Here is a 16,038-nt window from a genome sequence, read left to right as displayed (position 1 = left end):
TTAACATGACAAAGGATTTTAAAAAAAAAATACAAATTATGAATTTAATAACAAATTCAAAACTCACTAAATTTAAGTTTTAAATATGTTTTGATGCGATTAAAAGGTGATTATAATATATATATATATGTGTTTTCTTTATAACAATAGTTTATTATAGCAACAAAAAAATTATAGAGACAATAACAACATTATTATATAAGTATATAGGTTGACTATATTTTTCTATACTTTTAGATTGATTTTGCATGGAAAATAACAGAGGACAAATGAACTAATTTTACTATCAAAGTTGACTAATTTAAACAAAAAGTAATATTTGTGATGCATGCAATTAATAGATGATATCATATATCAAAAGCTTAATTAAAAAATTTCCAAGTACATAATATTGTGTATATGATAACGTAATTCAATTTTAAAGTAATATTCCTAGGCTCTAGCTATATGCTTGCCCACAATATGAAATTATTTTGATTTCATGAAATTTATTTTTTTAAAATTGAAGTTGTATATATGATGTGAAATTCAAGATTTTAAAACCCAACATGTTTATATGTGTCAATTGTCAAAAAGTGTGAAAATAGTGAATGTGTCTATTTATGTTTTAGATTCGTTTTATCCATTTATAAAAAAGAGACATAATTTTGTGCATGTGTTTGACACCAAATTCTAACTAGTATATCTATTATTGAAAAATATTGAAAGTAACTATATTTTTTCGTGTGAACATAATCTTTAAAGGAGGGATAGTGCACAAGTACCCCCTTAATCTATGTTCGAAATCTCAGAGATACACTTATACTATACTAAGATCATATTACCCTCCTGAATTTATTTTATAAATAATTTTTACCCCTTTTCGGCCTACGTGACACTATTTTGTGGGCCCAACGCGTGTTGACATTTTTTTCCAAACTAGTGCCACGTAGGCTAAAAAGGGGTAGAAAATTATTTATAAAATAAGTTCGGGGGGGGGGGAGGGGTAGTGGGACCTTAGTATAGTATAAATGTGTTTCTGGGAATTCAGACATAGATTGGGGTAGGAGGGTACTTATGCATTTTCCCCTTTAAATGATGTGGTTTTCAAGTTGATTACAAAACAAAATAAAAGAGTGTCTCGAGAATAAATTTCATCTTATATCTTTAGAGAACGTTTGAATTACTTATGACATTGTTCAAAAGATTTTTAAAAAGAAAGTCTTTAGAAAAAAAGGAGAATTTCTTGACATAGATTTTCAAATATCTACCTCGAGATAGAATTACAATATCACATATTGATTCCAATGAACCCAAACATTATGCTTATATTAAAAGATCGATCATATATATATAAATGTTTAACTCAGCAAGTAACCTGTAAACTTTAAAATATGACTTCACTATGACTACTCTACAATAATAATGTATAATTTCACAAGTGGGATATGAAAATGATAGAATACACACAGACTGTCTCGTCTCCAATAGTCGTGAATGACGTCTTCACTGAATTACCTGATGGGAGAACTAAAGACCAACCCAAACCAACCCAACACTATTCTTAAAACCAAGTTTTATCGTCATAAAATAAAAGAAACAATTTAGTTAACTAAAAAAATGAGTCGCCATAAATCCAACCCAATATCCAAAAACATTTAACTCATGAATAACCCATAAGAGCTGAAAGTTACCATACCAAAACTATAAATCAGTCAACTGGTCGGGGTATGCAAACCCGAAACTAAACATAACTAAAGTCTAAAGTGTGTCAGACAAGATGGACAAGAAAGCTAGAGGAATTTGTAGCAACCTGAAAGATGTAGCTCACCCTTGGATTCAGAATCAAATATCCCTCAACTTAGGTCTTGGGTCAGCTGTTGGAGGATGCCTTGTACTCAACAAGGAAAAGAACACATACAATGTTATTACACAAACCACAGTGTATTGATAGGATCACGTGACTAGTCCAAAATATGAAAGCAAACGGTTCACTTCAAAGCAGTGACACAGAACAATAGCTATAACAAATATCAAGCCACATAGGCTCTCAATCAAATGTCATGAAACAACAATATACCTGATGCATATCCCACATAATCACAAATGCAAACTCTTGATTCTTTAATGGAACCACAATCACATACCTGATCCTCTCATAGAATCAAAATCCAAACCCAAATTGTTAGTGTACTGGCGTGTACCTCGAGCCATTCATAGTTAGTGTACCGACATGGTACCCGAAACAACCAACAATCACAAACAATCATGCACATCACATAGCACAATGAACAATACCACTTGCAAAAAATCATAAGTTACAATAACAAGTTAATTGCATGAGATTACCTACACGATGTCATTGCATATGTCTCCCTACCACGCATTGCACAAATGATACTACAAAGCAGTAGACATGCATACATACATAAATAAAAAATATGCAATCACAACCTAACCTAGATTCCGTTTGAGGCTGGCCTGGCCGAATATTTTAAGTCACTATCTAAAAAGTTTTCTAACCAAAATTCTTTCACTATTGGCTTATTCATAGCGATCGGGTCAGGTCGTTACACATATCTTATTCAAAATTATTGTCAAAAAATAAAAGTGTGAACATAGTGAATGCGCCTACCCCTTTTTTCAAATTCGGTCAATCCATTTATGAGAAATGTATAATTTATATATTGACGTCAGATCTGAATTAACTACTAACATCTGTCATTAAAATATATTAAAAACAGTAGCATCTTCTCGTGTGAATACAAATACTCATGACGACGTCGTTTTCAAATTATAAAAAAGAACAAAAAAGGTGAGCGTTTCGAGAGTTAAAGCCCACCTAACACTCTCTATACATTGTTTAACACACGCAAACTATTTTCTCTTTTCGTAAAATATTAAAATTACTTCTGACATTGTTCGAAAGACAAACAAACCGTTTGTAAAAATAGACTTTCTTGACGTAGATTCAAACATCTATATATACTATTCGATAAATCCAATAAGCTTTACTTAAATCCTATATATAGCACCAAGTGACTAACATATTCTGTATTCATAAGCTTCAAATCTTGACTCCACCGTGCTGTTCCGACCTGGAATAGCGAAAGGAAAAATAATAATGAGGTAAGGAAGAAGAAGTGTTACAAAATTGTAAGAAATTTGTGTATTTAATTACACAGGTATAGCTGAATATTTCTCATCTCAAGTCCACTTCTCTTCTTCACTGAGCCCTCTTTCTCTTTCTCTTTCTCTCTCTTTTTTTTTGGTACAAAGTGAACAAAAAGCTTATTGCTTTCATCAAATTTACAACTCTTTATGCTTCTCTCAATTGTAAACAACAAATAAAGCCAACACATTCAGTAAAAGCTTTGCCTTTTTTCTGTAGCGGTGCTCAAGGAAAAATGCCAGCCCAGAAACGATTTTTATCGAATTATCAAGATGATGACAACAACGATGAGGATGATGAGAACTCACCGGAGCAACAGCAACAGCAGCAGCAGCAGCACCGTCGCCGGAAACAATCCAGGCGAGCTATGGAAGAGGAACAACAACAAGTTGAGGAAGAGGAGGAAGATGAGCAAGAACAAACCCAGGATGATGATGGTGATGGGGATGGGGATGATCGAGAGGGGAAAAAGCAATCTTCTGATGATGGTTACGTATCTAAACACTTTATATGTGTACCCAAAATTCCAAATCTCTGTTATATGAATGAATGTGTGTTTGTTCTGTTATGGTGCATTGATTTTTTTCTTTTTTTTGATGTTTGATGATTTGATTGGTTTGATTTTTGCAGATTCTGATGGAAGTGGCACTGACCCCGAAGCCTTTGATGAGTAATTTCTCTGTTTTTTTTTCATCTGCATGTTTAATTTCGTGTTTTTTTACTTCTGGGTTTGCTACTTTTTGATCTTTTTCTTTAATGGGTTTGAGTTCAGATGGCTTGTTTTCGTTTTCTGGGTCGACCCACATAGTTCTTCTTTTGAGTAACGGCAGATTGATGGATGCAGAATTTCTACTTTTAAACTTTGTTTGAGTGATTGGATTCTTGCTTTGGAGTTTGGAGTTTGGCCAAGTTTCTAATGCACTCATGCTGCTTGATTTAATGCGCAAGTGATCATTTCTGCATGCGGTCGTTAGTTTTAATATCTGAGCTTCTCGGAGGACTTTTTTCTATAAGTAGATTGATTGTGAATTTGGAAATGCTATTGGGGTATTGCGTTTGAGTTATAAAGAATCCATTTTTATAACTTACGTTTTACCCTTTTTTGATATGCATTGCATTGCATGATGCTCTAAATTCACATTTACTTGTATTCTCCATTCATATATCTAGAACTTGCCCAAAGAGTGAGGGCATGCGGTGGTGTAAGCCAGAAATTTTCGTTTAACCAAACTTCTTTCAAATATAAAGACTACCTTAAAGATTATAAGGATGTAAGTACTATCTTTAAGGTTAGTCTCGATCTTCTAGGTCGGTATAGTTGTTATCCTATTATATCTCTGGATTAGCCCATGCAGGATAGAATTTTCGCCCATACATGCAGGGAATCATTTTTCCTTGCTGTAAGACTTGTGAGTTGTGAGTATGACTTACATAATGCTTAATGAGAGAGTTATTCATGAAATATATGGTCAGGTTTGTGCAATCGTGATGTCAACATGACCAACAAAGTTGTATTTGAAAAGTATATATGTCTTGTAGTGACGGGAATTAACTGTCTCAACATCCTTGATAACTGCAATCGGACTTAACAGAAGTCTTTTAGTTTTGCAGTGGAAGTTACTAGTTCAAGATTCCTTGTATTTTCGCAATGAAAATAACTTGTTAACTTTTGTCATGTCAACTTAGTAATGAAAAACCAGTGATGCTAGATGATTACTATAAAGTATAAGGTAGCACACTATTTTATTGTGAACATTTCCTGTGAGTGTTTCCATTGGTCCGTGGTTAGCAGCATCACCTTTTGGCCCTTGACCCTGGAAGATCCCTTAAAGCAGTTGTTGCTGCAAAGGAATAAAAGAAGTAACTTTTGGCAATTTTTAGCGCAATGGAACCTTTTCTACAGTTATTAAGAAGTGTACTTAATGAATTTCCAACTTTCTTGGTTTGTTGTCTTTGAGGTGTGGGAGACTATTTGATTGCATCATTCTTTTTGTCTTTTTCTCAAGTCTGATCTCATATATTGGTGTGCATTTAAATTAAACTTGAATCACCATTCTAAAAAATTCTTCAGAGTCTCTTGCTATAGATATATTCAGGATCAGTAGTTTAGCTGGTTGTGAAATTGATAATGGTCGGATAGGGATTTTGCCTGGCCCTGGGTTCTCCTGGTGGCAACTCCATTTTCTCTATGCTTGTCAATCGTCAGGTTAAAGTGTATAAAATCTGAAAGGGAAAAGGAAAATGTATAAAATCTGAAAGGGAAAAGGAAAAGCTTCTACAGAGTACACGATTCTCAATCCAAGATGGTTCCATAACAGATCCAAGTTATGCAGGCTTTACCTTTCACCAATATAAAGTCACTACTTAACATGCAGGTTTTGCCATACTGTAAAATTTATGAGAATGAATTACATGATGCTCAATTAGGTTGTCATCTTGCATGCTGAACTGAAAATTAGAACTGTACAAATTTCTAGAAGTTATTCTGCAGAATTCAGATCCTTTTGATCTTTCCCTAGACAATATCTTTCTATATCATCCTCTTGGTAAAATGATCTGCATGATGCATCATCTCCATTTTTCTGGATATTTGATGCGGTTTTGTAACTTTATAGTCTTTGTCTGCCTGCAGGTTAATCGCTGTGTCACGATCTGAGATTCGCACCAATGTACAATGTCCTATATGCTTAGGTATTCTTTATTCTCTTTTTTTTATTATATTTGAATAATTACAGCTTCGAGTTTTTTGCTAGGATTTCGATGAGAGAAGTTTTCTCGCACAATTATTTCAAGCTCGTAAAGATCTAGAATGTCCTATATGTCTAGGTATATTTGCTTTCACATCATTCTATTGTTAAATGTTCTATATTTTGTTATTCAATCCAAAATTATTGTGATATTTGTGGATTTACCATTTAACTTCACTCTTTATGCAAAAGTTCGTTTTTCAAGAGTTTTCTCCTAAAAATATCCCCCCTTTATTTTTATTCGTTGGCATCCATGCGGGGGACTTAAGCTTAATTCAGGATTATGGAAAACAATTGATGTTTCCCTGAAGTTTCATGATTATGGTAAATTATATGTATAAGAACCTGATAATATGACGAGGGAACTTCTCATTATGATGCTTCTATGCCTCCTCCCCTGAGTTTTATCATGGTGACTTGTTCAGTTGTCTTCCACCTCAGTTCTAATCAGAGGGATAAACTCCTAAATATATTTTTTTGTGCATGCAATGGTCATAATGTTGGATACTTGATTAAATCACATTTCTTATCCTTTCCATGTGTTCCAGCTAGAGCTATCAGCAGTATCTTAAAAAGTATTTCTTTTTTCTCTTCAAACAGCAAGTGATAGTGTTTCATGATTTTTGCTAAAGAATGGGACAGCAAAACTACCAAATACCTTAGTAGAAAAAGGATTAATCTCAAAAAAACAAGTATTAACACCAAACACAGGTTTCAATTGGTTTTCTTTTGTTTCGTCAGTATTAGCTGGTTACCCTTTGGACTTGGTTGACTTCACGAACAACTAAAATGACCATAATCTTCTCTATAACCAAGTTGTATTCCCGGTCTTACCTTTTCCTATACACCATGAGGAGCCAATTGTTTTTGTTTTGCGTTCTTGCTTAGTCTTTATGGTGTGCTCTTACATCAATCAATCACAGCTGCACCAAAGTTTTTTTGGGGGGAGAATGGTAACAAGTATTATAGAAAAACTGAAAAAAGATTGTGCTGTAAACCAAATGTACAGAAAGCAAAAACTATATCCTTCTTCTTCTTACCATAGTTCTATGACACCTATCAGCATATCCACATCTTTTACCAGTTCTTCTTTACACCAAACATGAAATAGAAATAAGTATTTCTTGTTTTTCTGCACATTACTAGACATGTCTTCAGAAAATCTTGCACACCTTTCCTTCCAAATGGTCCCGCCATTTGCAAGCTGGGATAACTTGCCACTATTTTTTCTGCCTGTCAGAACCCCCCCGTGTTGTTCTATCAAGCTTATAGTTCCACTTCAGACCTTGGCATGACCCATTTTATGCCTTTCATGTTTGAGAGTAAATCTCAGCTGCTTAATACCAGAGTTGATTTCTAATTTGGTATGTGTTGGTTGAAGATAAGAGAGTCCAACAGTTCTTAACCATTGGGTGTCTGCACTGCATGCACAGGTATTATCAAGAGAACTCGGGTTGTGATGGGATGCCAACACCGTTTTTGCAGGGAATGCATTGATAAATCAATGAGACTAGGGTATGTAATGCATTTAATTAATTTTTTGATTTAACTAGTCTTTAAAACTCAAGTATATCCTGAAGACTACTATAAATTTTGTTGTAATCGCCCTTATACAGGAATAACGAATGCCCTGCTTGTCGCATACATTGTGCTAGTCGACGATCATTGAGAGATGATCCTGGATTTGATACCTTAATTGAGGCAATATATCCAGATGTTGAGAAGTATGAAGAAGAGGTATTTCCTTAATTTTAATGCTATGCAGCTTAAATAAAATCCCCCTCCCTTGCCTGTATAATGAGAAAAAGAAGGGCCCTAAGGGAAAAAAGAGAAATACAAAACCACTAGAGGCATGTATCCCTTTCCTCTTCCCTTTGATGAAACTTGTCTCCTGCTAATTTGTGGAATATCTTGTTTTAGGAACTTGTCTTTCTTGAAGAGGAACGAGCAATCAATGACCAGGTTAGTTAAAGAAGCACCTGAAATCCTCATACTTGAATGTGTGCATTTGTACTTCTTGTTTGTGTACATCCTCTTTTGCGTACAGCGAGCATACATATCTCAAGGTTGTTACTGGAAGAGAGCACAGATATAGAGGTGTTCTATTAGTCATTACAGGTCCATGCATGTTGAAGGTAGATGTTATGAATTAATAGATCTTAGTCTGTTGATGACGTTTTCTTTGCAATGTAATAGATTCTGTTTTCTCCCCCTTATCACTAAGATTTAAAAGATAGCATTCTATAAATAACTCTTATTTTGAAACTAAGAATGCACTGTGCTGTGGCCAAAGCACATCCTGCATTCTCAGAAAATGAAGATCTCATTGTGTCGGTCTAAACTTGCTGGTGACTGACTCCAAGTGCTCTACTAACACGTTAAATCAACTTTAAAAAGTCTTGTCTTCAGAGAATCTGAAAACGAAATGGAAGCTTCTCTAACCATTGTTAGTGAAACAAGTGTTTTCAGGTGTTCTTATGTGCATATCCGATAGTCCAATTAACTTTTATGCTTTACCCGGTAGAATATAACTGTGGCAAATAATCTGTTAATTAAAATAGATGTAGATATTATTTTTTATTTTCTGATTGTCTTTTCTGTATATATTGGGGGTGAGACACAGACCTTGGTACATGGCTTATGTTTTTTTGTTTCGTTGGACAGATTCAAGCATCCATTGCCAAAATATCTCAACGCCAATCTGAAGCATTAATTAAGAGGCGCAAAGGCAAAGACATAGCTTCTCCCTCCTCACAAAGAACATCTCGCAACTATCATGCTTATTCAAGAAGAAAAAGAAACAGTCAGGGGACAGAACCTGAGCGATCTGATCCAAATGAGAGTGAAAATGATGATCATGATGAGATCAAAGATTCACCCCTTAAGGATGAGCGAGGAACACAAACCAAGTTCAGGAAACATAGGAGGCGCAAAGGAGCTCTGACCACCCAAACTTCTCCTTCAGCTGCGAGTCCAGATGGTGGACACATTGAAACTGCAGTACAGCTACCCAGAGTCACCCCAAGTAATTCTCCTGGACCTGCAGTGAAGCCTGAAACACTTGCTTGGGGAAGAGGTGGAGTTCGAAGCCACATTCGACATGGCAGTGGTGGTAGCAGAAATGCTCGTAATACTCGAGTAACCAAGTTAGTTGATTATCTTGACAGTGCGCGAGCAAAGGATGATGAGGTAATAGATTCTCTTAACATGCGTATTCATCTTATTCAAGAATGATCATTTGTCCGTAATTCACTCTTCTTATTTTGCAGTTAAATGTCCATCTTGTGATTACTCCATTAGACAAACAAGCGATACCAGGTCTGAAAAAGCCCCATCTCTGCTGCATGCCAAAGACATCAGTCGGACATCTCTGTGAAGTAAGAGTTCCTTTTCGTCATACATTAAGAGCAAAAAGTAATAATTTCTACTATTCTTGTCAAAAGTAGATATGAAACATAGTTATATGTAGGCCTCAGTGACCTAATTAGCATAAGTGATCAGAAACTTTCTGCCACTGCAAATCAAATTTTGATTTTTTTGGTGCTGTACAATTCTTGCTGATCACATGGATTTGCATTTCTCATTTAACGTTGATGTCTAAGGATGATGCATGTTTGTTTTTCTATGGTTATGCCTCTAAATATCGTCAATTATGAATTGCTTCCATAAAATCTGCTGGCTGTTCATTTTTCCATTTTGCCTCAGTTTAAACTTTTTGTAATGATATTTTGAGTGCAGTTTGTTGCTCAGGAGACGAAATTACAAGCCATAGATGTTGAATTACTGGCGGTAAAAGTCAACACTGTTGCTGGCTACTCCATAATCAACCATTCAATCTTAATGGATGCATCAAATATGCTACCTCAAGCTATCGATGGTTACAATGTTACTCTGGAACGCTTAGAAAGGCAAGATACTGTGGGAGGAATCAGTTCCATTTATTGTTTAAACAAGAATCTGGTGAGTTGGAGCAACAATGATTACGTAATCAAGTCCAATTTCGATTACTTTTTAAGAAATGTTTGTTGATGTTTCCATTAGTGTCCCACCTGAACAATCTTTTCTCTGTTCTTTCAGATCCTTGTGTACGTGCACAAGAATTCTGCGGTATGATGATCATTCAGCTGGTATGGCGGCTTTGTAGAAGATGAGTGCAGGGGAGAAACGAGGACAGGGGAACGTTCATATGGAGGGCAATATTTAGGAACTTTCTTTAGTTTATAGTCTGCTAGTTTTCAGTTCTGGCCTATGACAATGAATTTATCTTATTTCGCAACTTTTGGTTTGTTTACAAGCCTTGACATGTTGTTTTATATCTCCTTATACATAAAAATGTTTGTACTTTTTCCAATTGTTCTCCCTGTTTTTTCTCCAAATGGTGGGATAAATAATTCAAGGAATATCTAATAACGCGGGATAAAATACTTATATTTTATCCCGGAGGTATTATACCTAACCTTTATTTTTAATATGAACATTGCTACTGAGATTGTGTGCTCAGAGTTAAGTAATGGGTGGTTTGAGCATCCATTGGAAATTGGAAATCTTACTAAATATAGAATGTTTTGGGACTAAGGGAGTAATTTTTAATTTAATATATTAAATATACTTGATGAATTCTTTAGGTACAAAGTGCCACATTCTTACAGATATTTTTCAATGTATACAAAAAGTGCACATTTTACGGATGAACACATTGTAATCAACACTGTCCATGGAGTTCAAGGATTCTTGAACATTCCTTCCTCCCAGATTCTTGGACCGATTAAATGTTCGTATCTTCACCTCATCTGGGAGGCAGCTGTAGAAACTGCAGCATAGGGACACACCATTCTTCTCCTTTCTTGCCTTTTAAGAACCAACAACTTGGGGGATCTTGGTTTTGTCACTTGTTTGGATGACCTGTGTGTGAAAAAAAGTTTCAGTAGTTGTTCCAAATTCCAATATTATGTAAAAGAAAAACAAAGAGTAGCAGCATGAATTATTCTTACTTTTGTGGCAGGAAAGGATGATCAAATTTAGGCAAAGGTCTTGCATGAGGCACCAAGGTTTTCCGTAGTTGTTTCAGGGCCATCTCTTCTTCCATCTAACCACCATTAAGAGAATTAGTCTAATCATATCATTAGCGGTGCTCGAAATAACACCATAGTTTATAATATGCATACCATTCTTGCAGCTTCTGCCTCCTCTCTGTATTTTTGATACATCATTTCTTTCTCCTTGATCTGCACAACAGCTTATAATATGAGTGAGTGTGGCTATAATAGGCCTCTCAGAGAAAGTGGTACGCCACTGACAAAAAGGTTTACCTTCTTATCAAACTCAGCTCTATCTGGTGCACGATGATCTACGTGTAGACTAAATTCCTGAACTTGAGTGAGGGGCTTACGTACTTTCTCAGGAACTGGAATTGGATCCCTATACATTTAAGAAACATGATTTATCTTTCAGATTCACTAGCAGAAAAGATATAGTTCATAAATAGTCATTCTTTGAGGGGTCTTACTCGATCAAGATTGGTTGCGCTATAAAAGTCCTCATCGTTGCTTCTTCCTTCTCCAATCTTCGCCGTTCTTCCATTTCCCTCTGCATCTCTCTTTCATGCCTGACCAGACTCTCCAGTTGGAAAGGTTCAGGTTTTGTACAATGCTTTGGTTCTGGTTTTGGTGGAATCTGCCAATGAATACATAAGAAATGAGTTCACATGAAAAGGAGAAGTGTACTGCAAAACAGATATTATAATAGTTGGTGTGTTGTTACATACCACCGGGTAATCAGTTGTGTAAGGATATGGGGTTGCTTTAGGAACTCTTGACCTCTCTTCTTCAATCTGTTTCTGCAGGAGTTCGGTGAATAGTCTCCTCTCTTTCTCTGCTCCTCTTTCCTGGATTCAGGAAACAGCTAAGCCATGAGGAGCTACATCATTTTGATAAGAAGGAACATAAACACAAACATACAGAAAATATACACACCTCTGTGTAGAGATGGAAAGGATTTGGTCTGGTGTTTCTTGGTATAGTCTTTTCATTTCTAGGTTCGGAATACAGAGAAAGCTGAAAATTGGAGAAAGTAAAGTTAGGAAAATGTTAAAGTAGAAGGTGCGCTAAGGTAGTAAGAAGGATGATATTCTGATGGAACCTTATCAAAGAGATCAGTAGCGTTAGAAGGAGGTGGAATCCTTTCATCTGTGGCAAAATGAAATTCTTCAGGCACCGTCACATGCTTCTTTGTGTTGCAGAACATTCCTAGGTCTCCTTTACTTTCAAAGATCTGCAACAATTCGATAAAGTCAGCAACACAACCAAAATTTTGAGAGTCTAGAAGTTTGGGGATTGTGTTACCTTCTTATTGAAAGGTCTAGCCTTGAACTTTGGAACTTTTTCAAGTTCTTCTTTTTCAAGTTCTTCAGAGCTTTTGATCTGTGGAGGCCGTGCTCTAAGTGACGTTTGTAGAACAGGTGATTTAGGAGCTGTAAGATGTGGCTTCCATTGATGACTCTGTGGTGCAAAAGTTTAAATTAGTCGACATGAAAGCAAGTTAATAGTTTTTTTATTCCAAGTATTTACAGGAACCACCACTTCGTAGTTAGTAACCTGAGTAGATTCCATGGATAGGACTGAAGATGTTTCAACATTCTGATTCGCCCTGGCCATAGTCTCTAAATGAAATTCCTGCAGAAGTATAACAAATTTCAGTTGAATTTTCTTGAATTACTCCTAGCTCTTCATAATCCAGGTAACCGTACCTTAAATTCTGGAAGTTGCGGTGTACTTTTAGGTAGTGTTGGTAACTTTGGAGCTTCCAGTATCTGTTCTCAAATGTTGAGTACGATAAGATTGATAGTAAATATTCAAAATCAGTAGGTAAAGGACACAAAACTATCTGTAAAATGATCACCTTTTTGTTCAGTGGGCGAGCCTTAAACTTGGGAATTTTAGCCATCATTTCCTCCTCAAGCTCAGCTGAACTCTTCACTGTAGTTGGACGGGCGCGTTGTGCAGTCTCAAATTCAGGTTCTTTAGGTGCAGTTAATGTTAGTTTATTAGGCTTCCTCTGCATCAATCATCCATAGTGATAAATATAACATTTTAAAAGGTATTTAAAGGTTTTGAAAAAATAGAACTAGTGAATAGTTTCAGTTGTTACATGCGAAGTGGAACTGCTCATGCAGGACAGAGACATTCCCCTTGTGCTACATTGGAATTTCTTCATCATTTCTGCTGTTGAAATAAACTGTGGTACTGGTTCCCGGACGTACATCTTAGACAGTATAAACTCCAAGTTAGATACATTTTGAGTATTCAAATAGCATGCAAGATGAGAAAGATGTAGTCAATGGAAAACCTTTCTGTCCTCTTTACGAGTTTTAGCAACCGAAGAGAAGGTGGAGCCATTGGCTCCAGGTTTTGATTTGTGCGGCAAATGTTGGGGTTTGACATCCAGAATCTAGCAATTCGAGAGGCAGAAAAATAAAAGCAAAGTCTCAGTGAGGTCAGATGAAACAACTTGAAAAATTCTGCATTTTCCAGAGAAGATGAACTACCTGCTTGGCTTTTCCACTTTCTAATTTTTGTCTCTTTATAGCTTGGTTTTCTTGGCCAAAATTGGGCGTTCTAACAGCACTTCTCATGATTGCTTGCCTGTGCAATGAAGTACATCGAACAAGAAGGCGGAAAGAACAATGAGAGAATGAAAAATTGAAGCGCCAAGAAGCTACACAACAGCACATCACTTACTTTCTCACGGTGGCAGGATTAGCGCTCTTTGCAGGCAATGTTTTTGACTTCAATGCTGAAGGATTTCTAAGCATGCTTGGAATTTTCTTCGCTGTTTTCTGATTGGTGGAATCAGTTTTCATAGGGTCTATCTTCTTAGACATTGTTGGTAGTGGTCTTGGGGTGCAAATTTCTATACAAGAAGGTTACTATGATCAGATGCCTTAGCGGTTAAAATTGTCCACAAAATGGTAAACATACTAAAGCCAACATCAACTACATATATTCCCACAAATGGGGTATGGCGAGGGTAGAGTGTACGCAATCCTTACCCCTACCTTGTGGAGATAGAGAGGCTGTTTCCAAAAGACCCTCTCCTTGGGCAAAACACTAAAGCAACGATGAAAAATGAGAAGCCCTGGTAACTAACCTTGACTAGTTGGCTGTTTCTTAACAGATTCCTGTAAAATTTAACGAGTACAATGAGATATGAAAGTCAAAATAGGATCCTAAATGGTGCTTCAGTTACCACAGGATAAGCGGAAGTACCGGATTGGCAAGACTGCTATGAAGTTCCACTCCGATCGCATCATCTGGTGTTGCCTCTTCCTTAACCGCATAAGACAAAACCTTAGCTGCAGGTTTGTTGTTCTCGTCTGATATCACCTCTTCCTTAACCTCAAAAGACAAAACCTCAGCGGCAGGTTCGTTGTTCTCATCTGGTGTATCCTCTTCCTTAACCTCAGCTGCAGGCCTGTTTCAGTGCATTGAAAAGAGTAAGAACATGATGGTTAAATTCCATTGTATCATCTGAATCTTGACATTTCTTTTGAACTATAAGACCTTGTATTACTCTCCAACTTCTCGCCTTCAGTGAAATCACACGGGATTTCAACTTGTACTGATCTATTGATCTTGATTCTTGGAATACAAGCTGCAAAATCCCAACACCGAACACAACTAAACATCAACTTCTCATTTCAAAAGTTATATTCTATAACAAAAACAACAATCACCAGCATCTACAAAAACCACCACAATTAGAGTAGATCCATTGCCAATCAACCTCCAATGATATTTTAATGAAAATAGCAATCAACATCAACTACCTTTTGTTAAAAATTGCATAGGGGGTATGAGAAGGAGAAATGAGATTACAAGGTGGAGAATCGAACCCTCAGTATAACAACGTGAAAGTTCAGGTAGCCAATCAATTCAACTACTAACATCCCCGTCAACAACAACTACTAGAACCCAGTGACATGAATATACATTCGTTACCAATCTAACCGTTCCCAAAATTGACCTTAGCCTTAAAACCCTAATTTTTTCACAGTAACTCTCGTTTCTGTTCTCCACCAGGAATGTATTAAGTATGTATTTATTAATAATTTCAAAGCTAATCCCCAATTATTTCAGGATAAAGCCCTAATTGATAAATGAATTGTAATATATTCACAATAAAACTAGTACATATCTCAAAATTTTCAAGTGTCTATCCACCGAAGTAATACAATATGAAACAACTATTCCGGCCTGGAATTGGGAGTTAGAGAAGAAGAAAACGAGTAAGAGGATTACAACGTGTAGAACTGAACCTTCACCAATAAGACGAAAGTCAAATAACTGAGCTACTGAAATTCTCCTATTATATAAGAATTCAACACTCTGTAAATTGAACAATCAACAGCAAGATCCAACAAGAAGAAAAAATACATACGAGAAGGGGCATAGCTACTAGTAATATCAAACCAAAGCTCTGCATTGCGCATATCATCCTCCGTCTCTCCATCAATGAAATCATAGAATCGTGGTGCTGAAAATTCGTAAATTTCATCAATCATCAATGAATTCGGATCATTTTTTCCGTCCGCCATTTCTTCTCAAGAATTAAAAACTACAACACAAAAAAAAATGCTTTTGATAGTTTTTGCTCGGAGCGGGAGAGGTATATAAAAAAACGGTCGAATTTTTTCCTTTGAAATAATATGATCTTGTTGACCGTTGTTACTGTACATAACGGCTATATAAGCATTTATATGGTCAACTTCAGGGAAGCAACGATGTCGTTTTGGATGCTAAATATTTTTATTTTTTTTTCCTTTTACAGATGCTAACCAAAATTATATGGAAATTATAGCGATCCTCTTTATAACAATGTTTCAGTATTCAAATTTCTTTTAAAATTGATTTCGATGTGATATTTTACTACTACATAGATTTGGTGTTTGACCCCCTTTTTTTATTTTTCATTTTAAGGAATTTTTTAGATGATCTTGTGAGTTAAATTAATTATTCTTCAACAATTGTTGGAATTCTTTTGGAAAATGCATAAGTATTCCTTAGAATATGATTGAAATTTTAGAGATATATCTTAACTAAACTAAGATCCTATTATCCCTGAACTTATTTTTTTATAATTTGT

General features: G+C 35.8%; 2 protein-coding genes across 4 annotated transcripts; one reads left to right on the top strand and one right to left on the bottom strand.

Moving 5' to 3' along the window:
• The first annotated feature begins 2,987 nt into the window (after positions 1–2,987).
• LOC107023959 (putative E3 ubiquitin-protein ligase RING1a) lies at positions 2,988–10,249 on the top strand. Of its 3 annotated transcripts, XM_015224809.2 has the most exons (12): positions 2,988–3,108; positions 3,371–3,639; positions 3,782–3,821; positions 5,784–5,820; positions 5,905–5,977; positions 7,332–7,413; positions 7,515–7,635; positions 7,819–7,860; positions 8,563–9,087; positions 9,168–9,275; positions 9,637–9,858; positions 9,976–10,249. In XM_015224809.2, exons 1-12 carry the CDS (start codon positions 3,104–3,106, stop codon positions 10,009–10,011), a joined length of 1,560 nt encoding a protein of 519 aa, XP_015080295.2. In that variant the 5' UTR covers positions 2,988–3,103; the 3' UTR covers positions 10,012–10,249. The 3 variants fall into 3 exon arrangements, with proteins under 3 accessions (XP_015080295.2, XP_027774403.1, XP_015080296.1); XM_027918602.1 differs by lacking the exon at positions 5,905–5,977 and having other exon boundaries at positions 2,992–3,108; positions 5,784–5,842; XM_015224810.2 differs by lacking the exons at positions 2,988–3,108; positions 5,905–5,977 and having other exon boundaries at positions 3,175–3,639; positions 5,784–5,842.
• Positions 10,250–10,478: 229 nt separating this feature from the next.
• On the bottom strand, positions 10,479–15,490 carry LOC107024474 (protein TPX2). The gene is made up of 20 exons (XM_015225460.2): positions 15,334–15,490; positions 14,457–14,547; positions 14,163–14,367; positions 14,044–14,074; positions 13,635–13,806; positions 13,442–13,538; positions 13,243–13,344; positions 13,045–13,158; positions 12,796–12,951; positions 12,644–12,706; positions 12,492–12,569; positions 12,240–12,395; positions 12,037–12,168; positions 11,871–11,951; positions 11,663–11,782; positions 11,405–11,571; positions 11,208–11,316; positions 11,064–11,123; positions 10,890–10,984; positions 10,479–10,800 (listed from the first exon to the last, which is right to left on the bottom strand). Exons 1-20 carry the CDS (start codon positions 15,488–15,490, stop codon positions 10,680–10,682), a joined length of 2,307 nt encoding a protein of 768 aa, XP_015080946.1. The 3' UTR covers positions 10,479–10,679.
• Positions 15,491–16,038: the final 548 nt, after the last annotated feature.

Source organism: Solanum pennellii, chromosome 7, assembly GCF_001406875.1.
Source record: "Solanum pennellii chromosome 7, SPENNV200".
Classification (NCBI taxonomy): Eukaryota; Viridiplantae; Streptophyta; class Magnoliopsida; order Solanales; family Solanaceae; genus Solanum; species Solanum pennellii.
This window is presented reverse-complemented; position numbering and strand designations above follow the sequence as displayed.

Bases quoted from the DNA above. Each gene is read 5' to 3' on its own strand.
- LOC107023959 (XM_015224809.2), top strand. The intron at 3,640-3,781 runs GTTACGTATCTA...TGATTTTTGCAG, and splicing joins AAAGCAATCTTCTGATGATG to ATTCTGATGGAAGTGGCACT. The intron at 7,861-8,562 runs GTTAGTTAAAGA...TTCGTTGGACAG, and splicing joins AACGAGCAATCAATGACCAG to ATTCAAGCATCCATTGCCAA.
- LOC107024474 (XM_015225460.2), bottom strand. From the start codon at position 15,490: ATGGCGGACGGAAAAAATGATCCGAATTCATTGATGATTGATGAAATT. The intron at 14,548-15,333 runs GTATGTATTTTT...GGGATTTTGCAG, and splicing joins TAGTAGCTATGCCCCTTCTC to CTTGTATTCCAAGAATCAAG. The intron at 14,368-14,456 runs GTCTTATAGTTC...GCACTGAAACAG, and splicing joins AAGTTGGAGAGTAATACAAG to GCCTGCAGCTGAGGTTAAGG.